Genomic DNA, 13957 nt, shown 5'->3' on the forward strand with positions numbered 1-13957 from the left:
GCCCAGGGGCTGGATCCGGCCCGCCATGCTCATTTGGACCCGCCGCTTGCGTGCCACCTTGCAGCACGTGCCTGCCCCTGCCTCAGCACACGCACCCACACATGCCGCCCCTGCTCCCACCCCCTCGCTGGCCTGTGCGCCCTGCTGGCACCACCTTTCCGGCCCACGCCCAGCACCAGCACCTTTCAACTGGCCCCCTGGTGGAAAACTTTGAGGACCCCTGCAATAAATCCTTCTGTTACCTCCTCTTTTTCTCTCTGCTGCTCTCTTTCAGAAGAATTAAACTGTATGTATAGTGGCATCAGACCATCACTTGGAAGAAAAAAGGATTCTCTGCATTATGGTGTTTCTTCCAGAAGAGTCAGAAAAAAACTTCTTCAGTTTTTTGGGAAAAGACGTCTCTGTTTTCCTGAAACCCACATGACATGCAAGTGTCCCACTGGCTTGGCTTCCAGTATCTGGGAAAAGGGCTTTCCTTTTTCTCCTTCCTCCCCTAGATCTTCCATCCTTCATTGCTCTCCTTGCCTTTTTCCCCCAAAAGTATTCTGTATGCAAGAACTCAAATGCTGTTATTCAGCTATGTCCTTAGTTGAAACTTCATTTGTGAAGAAACTGGTTTGAGGTGTGATGATGTGTAGGATGGGCATCTGAAGATACTTTTGGCCCAAAGCCCAAAAAAAATTTCCTTCCAGTCCTCCCCATCTCATTACCATTCTCACACACACCTGTTTCCTAAAATGACTGTTGCCAATAAGACAAGAAAGAAGAAAAACTGAGTTTACAGAGAGTGGAGAGCTCCTGAGGAGGGTGGATTTGTTCTAGCTGATGTCAGATAGAGCGCCATGGCATAAATTCCCATGCTTTTTGTTTAACTTGGGGCTGCAGTGCTTGAAGTTTCTGGTGCTAACTGCACCCAATACTGGGCTTACATTTTTATTGGTTGACCATGAAAATCTGAAAGCCAAGTTTATTCTCTGACCCCAGAACCATTCAAAATCTGCTGAAGAGAAGCTGAGGGAAGGATCTTGGTTTCCTAATGGACGCTTTCGGTGACTGCCACCCCTCGGAGGTCTCTTCTGGCTCAGAAATTCCTGAGGTGTAGTGACTGCAGCTGCTCCAGTGTGCTCCATGGCTCCGGAGGACAACCTGCTCAGTTTGTGCCTCCACTCCCTCCCGCAGGGTGAGCACGAAGCAGTCCAGTCCAGCCTGTCACTCCATGGCTGCAGCAGTGTCCCTTTTTGTCTCTCATTTTCTCCAAAGCATCTATTCTCGGCTCCACTCAGCAGGAGGGTCTCTGGGTCCTTTGGGCTTCCCAATGCGGAAGTTAAAGCCTATGTAAAGAGTGGGAAGGAAGGGGGAGGGAGATTCTACTGAGAAGTTTGTCCTGTCATTACAGTACTTTGGTAATATTCCCCAGCTCAGTTTTTCCTGCTTTCATCTCTAGGCAAGATTTAGAATTGTTTGTGCCATACTGGATTTTATTTATTGGATTTGTACACAGCATTCAAGGAGACTGGCAATCATGGGAATATAAATATTTCAAAAATTAAAATGATGATAAAAATATTAAAAACACAACAGAGTAAAAATAACCAACTCAACTGACCAGCTCCTACTGGTCAGTTTTCAGATTAGCACAGGGCAGAATATGAAGAGCGCTCCATAGATCTCTCTGAATTTCTCTTCATTAACAATTCTTCTTTCCCCTTCTCCCCATGGCCATTTTCTTGATATAACTACATATATGTACAATTCCTTTTCCCTTTCCCATCCTCTCCATAGAGACCCTTGGTTACTGCAGCTCTCTTTATTTGTGTTCAAGCCTAACCAGAACCCTCCTTTACAGAAATACCTCCTCTTACTAGGAGGAGTAAGGGAAATCCTGGGCAAGGTCCATAGATGGTTTGGTCACTCTCACAAAGGGGGTGATCAGGCAGCATTTACAAGTATGCAACTTAGAAACTATCAGCAAATTACAAACAAACCAGGGCATTAAAAATGTGAAAAATAGGTACACATTTTGAAACTCCTTGCTGTCCAATACACACATTAGCCCCCAAGCTTGTACTTTTCCCCACCAAGTGCAGCATGTTGCAATATTATTCCTTTGCTCAAAGTTTGCCTTACCCATTGCATTGGCAGGGACCCCCACAGCATTTGAGCCGCCCCTGGGAGTGGTATCACCCACTTCTTCATATGTTTGCGCAGAGGGAGTCCGGGGAGATAGTGGAGCTGTTCAAAAGAAGGGAACATAATGCCTGTAATGTGCTAGCACACAACAAATTGAAGCAAACATTCCCCAATAGCCAAAACACTGAGAGGCGCTCAGCTCCTAAGCTGCTAGTGACCTTTTGTTAGGTGCAAGCTGGCCTTTGTCCACTGGAAACTTCAGGTACAGTTTGGGCTTGACCAGGACTGAAACAGTCACCAATCAAACAGCAAGCTGTAAGCTCTTTAGAGTATGCACAGAAACTAACTGGAATACATACGCTTTTGCTGGTGAAACATGGTGCTGGAAAAGTTGTATTCTATGATCCGTGCAGGGTAAGCATTGGTAGGGCATCAAAACATCCACCCCAAACCCTAGAGGTTGCATCTGAGAAACAAATCATTTCACCAGCCCTTGCCTCTGAGGTTTAAATCTTAGTAGTCATATGGCCTAAAACAGGATCCCCAACTTCCTTGAACCTGTCCACCCATTTGGGAATTTAAGAAACTGCTGTGAGCAGCACCACAAAAGGCCTAATCAATGGATTGCCATTTGGGCATTTACCTGTCACATCTATGAAACTTTGGCTGCATCTTACTTGGCCAACACTGTGTTTCGTGTCTGTTGGACACCAGGATATCTCTCTAAAATGGGTCTAATTCAGCTGATTGTGGGTGGTGCAGCACAGCTCATGTTTCTTTTAAGCTCATGTTTTGATCATGTCTAGTAGCCGCTACACAGAATTTTTGTTCTGGAATAGTGTTTAATATTCATTTATCTTCACATGCTTTTAAACTGACCTGCAAAGATTGACCTGCTCCATGGAAATTAAGAAATAGAAAGGCAAATAGATCTTCTGTGCTCTCTTGCCAGGTAAAAGACTGATAGTACAATATTAGAAGGGTAAAAGCCTCCTGTAACAACCATAGGCAGAGGGCCTTACAATACTTTCAGTATATGAACAGGTAGCAAAACTTGGTTCTTGCCAATACAAGCTTTAAGTTGGAGTATGTGGATATTCCTAGCCCCATCCTTTTTTCCTTTCAGGGCCCACACCACTGGGATAACCACTTCTCTAAAATGGCATTCAGCCTTTAGTTTAAAAGAGGTTTTGCATCCCAGCTCTAATACATCACATCTTGCCAGGATGCAGTATGTTTATTTTACTTACTCCATTTTCCCAAAAGCCTTCCTGAAGAAGCCTGGCTTAGCCTGGTAGAAGAAAGCCAGCAAGCAAAGGAGCCTAGGGAGGGAGCTCCACAACAGAAGGCCCACCACAATGAAGGCCCTGCGCTACATCACCACCACCTGTATTTCAGGCAACAAAAAGAGGAACAGGGTCCCTCAAGAGGATTTTAACATGGCAGGTTTGCATGTGGACAGGTTGTCCTTAAGGCATCCAAGATCGTTTAGGGCAGGGGTCCTCAAACTTTTCCACCAGGGGGCCAGTTGAAAGCTGCCGGTGCTGGGCGTGGGCCGGAAAGGTGCTGGTGATGTGCACGGGCCAGCAGGGGCCGGCACAGGGGTGGGGGCTGCGCAGGCAGGCAAGTGCACTGAGGGGGGCAGCGGGGCACGTGGCGAGGCAAAGTGAGGTGAGGTGCGGATGGCGCAGGCACATGCCGTGAGGTAGGCGCACGAGGCAGTGGCTTGCTCGCTTGGAGATCATTTTCTCCAAGCAAGCAAACCGCTGCTTCCCCCCATGTGGGGCAAGGTGGGCAGCAGCGGGCGGCACGCGCGTGGCGTGTCCAAATGGGCATGGTGGGCTGGATAAATGGGCATGGCGGGCTGGCCCCAGGCCTTACTTTGAGGACCTATGATTTAGGGCTTCCACAGGAAAAAGCAGCATACACCCCAAAAGCTAATTGGGAGCCAGCAAAGGGCCCTGAAACCAACTGAGAACCAGTGAGGTGGTTGCAAAATGGACATCATTCTCCATGCAATACCCTATGACCTATATTTTGACCTAGTTGTAGTTTCTGGGTAAAGCTTCACACCCACCCCTATTCAGGGTTTTTCTTGGTGCTTGAATTACAGGGAGGCGAAGGGGCTCAAGCCCCATGTTTGTGATAGCCCCTTTTAAAAGTTTGGAAGACTACAGAAAAGGTAGTTTACCTAAATCAGACTTTAGGGAGTAGGGTGTGTGGATTTTCTAAAATAAAACCACCTCCACTGTTGCCCCATAATTCAAGCACTGAGCATGTTGTCATAATCCAGTCTGGATGCAACTGGGCATGATCTGGTGAGATCAAGACCGGGGACTGCTCTCCAGGAGAGGCTGCAGCTGGTTAGCCAGTTGATCTTGCAGCGTGTGTGCTTGGCTACCACCTGAACATCATGAGTGAGGAATTGCAGGCCACATCTTTGTGGGGAGTGTGTGCTGGGCCTCATTTTCAATGGGTCTATTCTAACGCTGCATTCAACCCAAGAATCCCTGTGTCATGTATAAACTGCTTTGCTTCTCACCTTTCTTCACTGGTGATGATGTAAAAGCCTAGAGAGAGGGGAGGAAAACACATATTAGGAGAACAAGAAAAGTCTCTCTGCTCCAACAAGCTTCAGCTCAGCACCCTCCAATAGCACAGGCACAGGCCCTTTGGTCTGGGGTTCCAGCCCAGCCCTGCAGTTCCCTAGATGGCCACCGACCCCTGTGCTCTCTTTACTTCCTTTCGCCACATCACAGATCATTCTGAAATATCCTGGCTTTTGTGCAGCTTTGTCCCCACTCTAAAGGCTCATATGACTTTCCCAAAACTTATTTCTTGGCAGCAATAGCTTTAAGTTCAAAAATATTTTGGCCTTGCTGCTTTTGCCTTTGGTCCTTCCCACTAGTGGAATACACCTTGTACTTTCCCACTTCCCACTGAGAGCACTTCAGAAATTGAATCTTGCCCCTGGGCAGAAAGGAGCCCAACACCCAGCTCCTACGCTGCAGCAGTCACAAGGATGGGGATGACTCAGGCCCAGGATTCTCCTCTGTTCTTGAAACAAAATGATCAAGAACAGGATTGCACAAATCCTATTGTTCCATCTGTTATTCAGGAAAAAGCAACACATGAATATAACAAGAAAGAGAGGGTTTAGCCTTCTGGACTTCTAGCACACCTTCAGGTATTTTTCCAAACCTAGGAAAAACCCTTTGGATTTCTGATCCAAAGTAACCCAAATTCTGTCACCAGTAAATTCTGTTACTTTCTATAACATCTATTAACATTCTAGATGTTCTGTAATAGGATGGGATAGAAAAGCTTTAAATAAATAAACTTTTATGAAGTATGCAAATCAAGCACATCTGAATAATGCTGCTTTTACACAAATTGATGTACATCTTAATTGTTTTGTTCTCCTGGTCATGGGAGGGTGCGGGGGGGCGGGGGGGAGCAAACACAGAAGCCCAGGCTGCAGGGAACCTTACTCGGCAGCTGCTCTTTCTTTCAAAGCTTCATTAGATATTACTCACACTTTTGCAAGCATTTCTCCCATAAGGACTAGAAGCCAGAACTTTTTGTTTTTAAAGAAAGCTGAGATTTTTAGGAAACACCAAATGTTGCTCTTTCCTGCATTTCATTTGCAAACTTGACTATGTAAATGGCACGTATCGGAGGGAAAGAAATTGGTTGACTTTTTGCCCCTTCAGCCCAATCACAATAGACACTGAAATGAATCAGAATCAGAGGTCACTGTTCCTCTAAAGTCCAGCTTGTGGCTAATGCTACCATCTAGCACTACACTACTGCAAAATATTTTGCAATTTTTATTGAGTTCACACTGACCTGTCATTAGGCAAGTCACTAATTTTCCATTCTACCAATGAGTATCTTGCAGAGGCAGCCCTTGAACCCAAGCTCCCTAGGGCCAAAGGCAAAACTCTAGCCAACCACACTCCCATGGCTCACTCCAAGAGCCAATTTCTAAATGCAGCTGGTGTATTCTTTCTGTCAAGGTCTGTTCAGTATTGTATTGTGGCATAGGAACCTGGCAGGAAAATATGATGCAGATCATGTACCGGGGGCATCAGATTTCTCAAGAGGGTTTTTCCAGTCCCATTAGCTTGAGAAGGGGAGGTGGCAGCTTTGGAACTGGAATCACCTGGAGACAAGAAGAGAAAGGTCAGACCAAAAAACAAAAGTTGATTTATTCCAGACAGGGGCTTTCTGAACCTGTAGGATCCATCACCTATCCCCCACAAGAACCCCTCTGCTTAACTTGAACAGGTTACAGGGCAGGCTTGGACAGATGCCACCAAAAATGTACAAGGCTGGTATGGGTGTTTTTCATTACTAGACACATATAGAAATTTATAGTGTACCCTGCAAAAGCAAATTTGGATCCTGTCATTTGCCCTGTTTTTTTTGCTGGCATAGTCTTGCTTACCTGCACTAGAACTCCTGTTCTGACATCTTAATGGATCTGTATCTATAAATAGCAGAATAGTTTAAGAAAGGTTGTCCCTGATTGAGGACATTCTTGGTTCAAAGGTCTCCTCAGCCATTAACTGACCAACAACTCATGCCACTTTACTCAAGTTTAAGTCACTGAGTTCAGTAGGGCATATTGTCAAGTCAAGTATAGGATTGCAACTGAGGTGGCTTCAGGCCAGGTAGTATTTTCTCAATGACAACCTTCCCTTTCAGGTTTGCAGTATGAGTCCTACCTTGTATAGCTGTTTGAAAAGAGGAATGAGATACTGACCTAGCCCACGCATCTGGAAAATCCATCATGAATCCATTTACTTGGGAGTTCCAAGATGTGTCCAGCTGCCATTTTAAATTGGCAAGCCATGTCATGAGTACACCACAGCTTGTCGAACTGTGCAATCTTGAGTGCCATGGTTGATTTGAGGCTTGAGCAGCCTTCAGAGAACCCTCAAATAACCCTCAATCCCTGGGTTTAAACAACACAACAAGCTGCAGCACATCCCCACCTACCATGGTTTGCATATTCAAAATGACAGCTGGTCTGCTTCTTGGAGCCACAGAGGTGAAATAACCTATGATGGCTTATAGTGACATGCAAACATGAAGGGCTTTGAATGTTCAACATTACTATGCACATACTATATCCAGTTATTATATAAATACCATCTCACTAAAACAGCAATATCAAAATTTGTTCTATTTATTTAATCAATTTATATACCACTTACCATATCAAAGAACATCTCTAAGCAGTTTAGAAAATCAGAAATTATAGTATATAATAAACACAAGCACCTCATATGTTAAAATATTTAAGATCAAAAATAAAAGTGCCATTTTAGCCAGTGTGGCATAGTGGTTAGAGTGTTGGACTGGGACTCAGGAGATCTGGGTTCTGGTTCCCATATAACCATTTAGCTTGATGAGTGACTTTGGGCTAATCGTGGACTTTCAGCCTAACCTGCCTCACAGGGTTGTTGCTGTGAGGATAAAATGGAGGGGAAGAAAGACTGCCTTAGGCTCTTTGCAAGGGGAAAAAGGTGGGATATAAATGTATATACATATAAAGGTATATACATATACATTACATATAAATGTAATGTAATAATAGTAATAACAACTAATAGGCAAACTAACCAGGCAGCACAATAATTCAGATAAGGGTTGGATAAGGAGGTGTATTAGTGCCTCCTGAATAGGACTGGGAGGACATTTTATAAGGTGGACACTACCTTGGTGAATACCTGCTTCTGGGTTGCTTCAAGGCAGCAACATGGAAGTGCAGCACAACCAACAGCACCTCTCCTGATAATCTTAGAGATCACACAGATATATATCAAGGAAGACTACTCTAATATCATTAGTATTGTTCTATAAAAAACAACTTCTTGCACACACCTATTCTCATACATCACCTGAGAGAGATGAGATACAGCTGGAGTAATCGCAGGCTGTGCTGGGAGACAGCCGCCGTACAGGACTCCCAGGTAGCGAGTGGCTGGCCTGTAACCCCACAAAGGCAGTGGGGTCAATCGCTGCGGGGTCGAGCATACTGCTGTTCCAAGGCTTCACGGCAGCATACTGGGGTGGCTCTGAATCAGGTTTGGCCTCACTGGTAGGAGATGCTCCCGCCTTGCTCTGCCGGAATTTGTTCACCACAGCATAGGTGTCTCCCATGTTCCTGGTGAGTTTTGGTGGCAAGTCTGGAAGTGCTGAGGGGGTTGGTTCAGCTGGCACCGAGATACTCCTAGATCAGATAATACAGAGGCCTACAAATGTCTCCTCTCTAACAGGATTTCAGGAACTACAAGCCAGCCTAAACATCCTTCGCCCCTTCCAAATGGACATTTTGTGAGGTCCATTTTCTTCAAAAGTTGGTTAGAACTTTTGCAGAACAACAAAGCTGGAATTGCTTTAAGAAATTGTATATACAAATAAAAGTTTGCTGTTATTTATCAGCAGCAGCTCTGCCTAGAATTTTTCCTAAGGAACCCTGGGATCCAACAGAGAGAAATGCACCCCAAGAACCAACTTGTATTTAGCTGCTGTTTTGCTTCCCCACGCTGGAGAACTATGCTATTCAATGGGTTGCAGTTGTTCTTTTCTCATATCAAGGACAGTGGACATGGTAAACTCACACTCATTTTCCAGTCTGCTTCCTGCAGTCTCAGTCTACCCTCTGCTCCTACATCCAGCTCAACTTTCATTCCTTCACAACTGCTCATCCAAATACTGGTTTCCAGACCTGAGCAGTTAGTGGAGGGCAGATAAAGAGGTGGCATTAAGAAGAAGCCCAGTAGTTAAACAGGTTCTATTTAAAAGTTGAGAAGAGAAGACTGAGGGTGGACATGATACCACTTTATAAGTACCTGAAAGGCTGTCACAAAGAAGAAGGACAAGATCTCTTCTCGCTCATACCAGAGTGTTGTTGCAACAACTCAGATTCAGGCTAGATATCAAGAAAACGTTTCCTCACTGTCAGAGCAATATGACAGTGAAACCAGTTACCTACAGAGGTCGTGGCCTCTCCCACACTAGAGGCATTCAGAAAGTAACTGGATGGTCACCTGAACGGAATGGTGTAACATGGTGTCCTGCAACAGCAGAGGGTTGGACCTGATGGCCTTCTTGGCCTCTTCCAATCCTACTATTCTATGATTTGATGAGTGTTCAGGCCAAATAGACATCCTTTTCAATCCTGCCTCAACTCCTTCACTTCTTGCAGCAGCTTTATTAAAGCTCTCATTATTGTCATTCCCTCCACTTAGCCTGCAGTTTTCCACAGAACAGGATTAAGATAGCCCAAACCCCTTCAAATATATCCAAAGCATAAAACAAGAGAATAATAATTACATGATAATCAACCATCTTAGAATATAAAAATGGATAAACAGCACTCTGTTGAACCCCACCCCCCAAACATTTTCTCCCACCATGAAGTTTTTTGAGAAACTGCCCCAAATCACCGCCCCAAAGTTTGTATAAACTGGACTTCCCCAGCGAGGTGCTACTACAGGAAAGACTCTGCTTTTCTGTAGGGCAGAAGGTGACAGGCAGCTATTCCGATGGGTCAGTTCCTAAGCCCTCCTTAAGCCCTCCTTACCGGAGGATGGTGCTTCTTTTGAGCAGGGGAGCCGCAGGGTGTCGGAGGGAGAGGGCGTCGTCATAGAGCGATAGACTGTTCTGCGCAAAACAGAAGAGAAGGGAAGTGAGGGAAATTTCAGGTCAGCACAGCTGCCTATACTTCCTGCTGCAGGAAGTGAGAAATAAGAAATATTATGCATTAACCCTGTGCGTGCTTATGAGAGGGAGAGAGAAAGAGACCAGTAAACGTGAGCTCCTGAGCCTCCATTCCCTTCAGTCTTTCATTGCCCTTGGAAAAATCCTATCTTGCAAAGGTGTTCCCAAATGTACCGGTGTACCCAGAATTCTGTGCAATGGTTACTATTTCCTAGCATTGGACTTGCCAGATCATATGAACTTTTCCCATTTCCCCACCAAGATTCTCAGACTTTCAGATATAGGAAAGTTGTCTGTCCTATGACAGAATTCCTCCAAGTATGTAGCAATGATGCTAATGAATACTCCCTCACCCTTTTGGAAAACTGCATGGCAATCCAGGGGAGGTGAGAGAAGGCTTCTGGCTTGGCCTGTCGTGCCATATTTCCAGGGCTTTTTTTGTCATAGAACGCACATGAACGGCGTTCCAGCACCTTTTTTTCAATGGATTTTACGAAGTGATTTTGGCGTAACAGATCAGCAGCAAACATCATTAACATGGTGCCTGCAGGCTGCTATTGTGTCTGCGATCTGCTATCTGATAGTGAGAGATAGCTGCTCCAGACGCTGCTCCGCTGCTGGCTTGGGATCGGTGTGTGTGCTTACTCCCGGCGACGTGAGTTCCAGCACCTTTTTTTTAACAAAAAAGCACTGCATATTTCTAACTATCGATTGCTATCCCCCTTGTGAAGACTCAAGCAAAACAGATCGCAAACAGGCTTACCACACTTGCTGTTTGTGAGACCCACACCTAGATTTCCTGTGGTCAGACGGGCTTCACTAATGTTTGTGAGGTGAGAGTGCAGCCCTCTTTTGGGTATGTGAAATGAGGGACCTTCTGTGGCAAAGAAGCGGAGCAGTGCCCACATTGCAGGGTGGAAGAGGCCTGGTGCCCTCATTGGTAGTGTTCTTAAAAGATTATGGGGAGGGTGCTGCTCTGGCTAAAGTTAGGTGTAGCCACGTAAGGGGGCATATGGATTTCACTGGAGCCATCCCCTTCACCTCTCCATGTACAGAGGCTGACTGGACTGGCAGTAGTTTTACATCAAAACATGAGCCAGGGGACACCCACCCCCAAGGCAGCAGGCCAGTTTAAGAGCTACGGACGGGAGTGCACTTTGTCCTCCAAGAGAGAGAATGGCTCTGTGTGTGTTGAGGGGACTTGGGGGAAAAACCAGGGGTGCCACTGCTGGCAATGGTACGCCCAGCACGCATACTGCACTTATAATTTGGGCATCGAAGCAGAGCACATCTTCCCATTCTCCAAGGCTATGGAAAATGCTCTCTAAAGAAGTCCCAAGAAGCTTTTCTCTGACAATATTTTGGAGGGATTATAACCTTTCTCTTCCAGAAGGTTTTGGGGGAGAGGCTGAGTCTTCAGGAACCCAGGAGAAGCTGGTGATGTCTGTCTTGATGGAGCTCCTCATCCATTGCAGCTTTTATTCTGAGTTTCATCAGATTGGCTTGTGGTGATGAACTATTTTGGGGGTGGAATTAAGCACCCAGCACAGCTTTCATGAACCTTGGAGTTAGTGGAAAAAGAGCCTCACTGACAGAGAAGTCACCAAACTTCCCTGCCTGAGGCTCTGGGTGGGTTTGCATGACCACAGAGGGGGGAAAGCCATGGTGGTTAATTTTCCCTCCCTGAACATGCCAGTAATGAGCTGCCTATTTAGCATGATTTCCCAGGCTGAGAGGAGGTTGTCATGATCTCCAGACCCCATGAAGGTGGCTGGCTGGAAAGGTTTACAAACCACCCAGGAGCTGTAAAACAAACCATGGGTTTTGAGGTGTCACAATTCACTCTCCCTCTGGGTAATTATGGGCTTACAAGTGGCAGAGAAAAAGGCCCTGTGGCTTATTTTCATTATATTCTATGATCATGTGAACAGTTTTGCTGGGCTTGTTGGTGTTTATTTCACTGGATGTTTAGGGTCTGAATTAAAAACAACAAAAACATTCAGATTCTTTAAGAGCTAACCTATAAATGAATAAAATGTGCATTATAAAAAAATGCTAACTTCACCTTGAAGTCCCTGACAAGATACCTTGCTGCTTACTGAAAGTTATTTTTAAAAATCAAGTTCAATTAACATTGGGTACCTGCTGGGAAGAGCACTACATTACACATGCCATGTTTTCACGATGCACTTCAGTGATGTGATCCTTGTGCGCATGCACGCGCACACTCACACACACTCACACTGAAGATAATTCAGTAACTTGTAATAATTGTGGACTTTTGTCTTTATATTTGGGGTTCATAACTCTGTGAGCATATGAAGAATTTACCCATCATTAAGCAGACAGGCAACGTTGAAATGCAATCAGGAGGAATACAGGAATGCATTGCCGGAATTGAAACATCTCCAGATTCCAAGCAGGGTGACAGCCTGGCCTGCAACTCTGTGAGAACATTTTCAAATGCTAAGAGAACATGACCACAAGATGGATCTGCTGAGCTCAGCTAGAAAATGTCTGAAGTAGCTGATCCGCCCTTCCTGCCCAGCTGCAAGATTCAGACACAAGAAAGGGAAGTGTGGTGGTTGTGGTGTTCTTTCAAATGCCACCCTCTGAACCCTCATCTCATCTCACTCCCTTCTGTACCTCAGTGTCCTTTGTGAACCCTCTGTAGGTAATTTATTTGCACACAGCTACATGATCCTTCTTAAAAGTGGCATCAGGATTGCAAAGGAGGATCATCCTCATGAGTAGATGTGTGAAAATTAATGCACTGCCTCTTTGGGGAAGTGAGCCTAAGAAAAATTGAACTTTCTCTAAACAGAGTAGCAGAAGGCATGTGTGTGTGGGGATCTCATGTGTGAGAGACAGAGATGGAACAACAGAACAAAGCAGAAGTTAAATGGGGTAATTTTCATATAGGTGTCTGTAATTTGTCTCTCCCTGTGTGGTTACTAGCAGCTTTGAGGAAATGTCATTTAGAACAAAGGATTAAATCCTCCTTCCCCAGGAGAAGTGCTCCAGTTGGATTCCCAAGATCTCTTGCCTGAGGATGCTGCAGGTTCAGAGGAACCCAAGTGCTCTGACTGGTACTACCCAGGCCACCTGTTCCAGCCCTACCCGGATCACTCCCAGGAGCAGAGGAAGCAACCTGTCCAAGGTGAAGCCCAGCAGCAGCCAGAGGCAAACTGCCCCCTGGCAGCATGAGGTCTCCCATCTCTGAGCCCTACTCAAGAAAGGGAAGCCAAACTGATCATGTACTCCAGATCAGGGTTCCAGTGCCAAGTGGAGATAGAGGAACAGAGACAGCTTTAAAGTGACTTGTTTGGCTCCCAGGCAGCACCCTATCACATTATGCTTGGCTCCCTTACTGTCCAGAACAACTGGATCCCTGACTCACTTGACTGCTCCTTGGCCTCTCTGGTAGGGCAGAATTTTAAGCCACTTTGTAAGGACAGTAGGGCTGTGACACTCTAGAACATAAGTCTGCAATCCTTGCATGCTAACTTGGGAGTAAGTCTTGCTGAACATAAAGGGAAGTGCTTTCAAGTAAATGTGCATAGCACTAAAGGAAGGGTATGGTGTTATCACTGTATTTAGGAATCTACAACTGTTCATTTCTCTCACCTTCATTGATAAATTTCTTCTTTAAGAGGCGTTAAAAGCCAAGGTGGTGTAGTGGGCTGGGAGGGCCCAGGTTTAAACCCCCACTCAGTCATGACACTCACTGGGTGACCTTTTATTTTTCAGCCTCAGTGGGCGTTTGTGAGCATAAAATGTGAGAAGGCAGGAGAGAAATGGTGCATGTCCATCTTTCCCAACCTGGCATCCTTCAGATTTGTTAGACTACTTGGCTAGCTAGGGGACGGTGGGAGTTGTAGTTCAACATAGCAGGTTGGAAAAGGCTAATGCATATTCCTTGAAGATAACATGGTATAAAAATGTAATAACTGAATAGGTAAACCAATAACTTCATGTAACACATGCACATGCACACATTTTGCAAAAAGATCATACCCAGAAATGCTGATCTTTAAGCATTCAGGAATGACTGACTTCAGGAATGAATACAACCAGAGAAATGAAACTTACA

At 45.3% G+C, this 13957-nt stretch overlaps 1 protein-coding gene across 1 annotated transcript in view; it reads right to left on the reverse strand.

Annotated features, from left to right (window-relative positions):
- Window positions 1–949: 949 nt before the first annotated feature.
- Window positions 950–13957, reverse strand: part of PTPN18 (protein tyrosine phosphatase non-receptor type 18) — a 53661-nt gene continuing 40653 nt past the window's right edge. Inside the window, exons 13-18 of the mRNA XM_044431068.1 lie at window positions 9728–9807; window positions 8040–8371; window positions 6213–6295; window positions 4673–4700; window positions 2128–2232; window positions 950–1331 (exon numbers count right to left, since the gene is read on the reverse strand). Coding sequence (XP_044287003.1) covers window positions 1264–1331; window positions 2128–2232; window positions 4673–4700; window positions 6213–6295; window positions 8040–8371; window positions 9728–9807 — 696 coding nt within the window. The 3' untranslated portion in view covers window positions 950–1263. The remainder of the gene's footprint in view (window positions 1332–2127; window positions 2233–4672; window positions 4701–6212; window positions 6296–8039; window positions 8372–9727; window positions 9808–13957) is intronic.

Source organism: Varanus komodoensis, unplaced genomic scaffold, assembly GCF_004798865.1.
Source record: "Varanus komodoensis strain SLA01 unplaced genomic scaffold, ASM479886v1 scaffold22, whole genome shotgun sequence".
Classification (NCBI taxonomy): domain Eukaryota; kingdom Metazoa; phylum Chordata; class Lepidosauria; order Squamata; family Varanidae; genus Varanus; species Varanus komodoensis.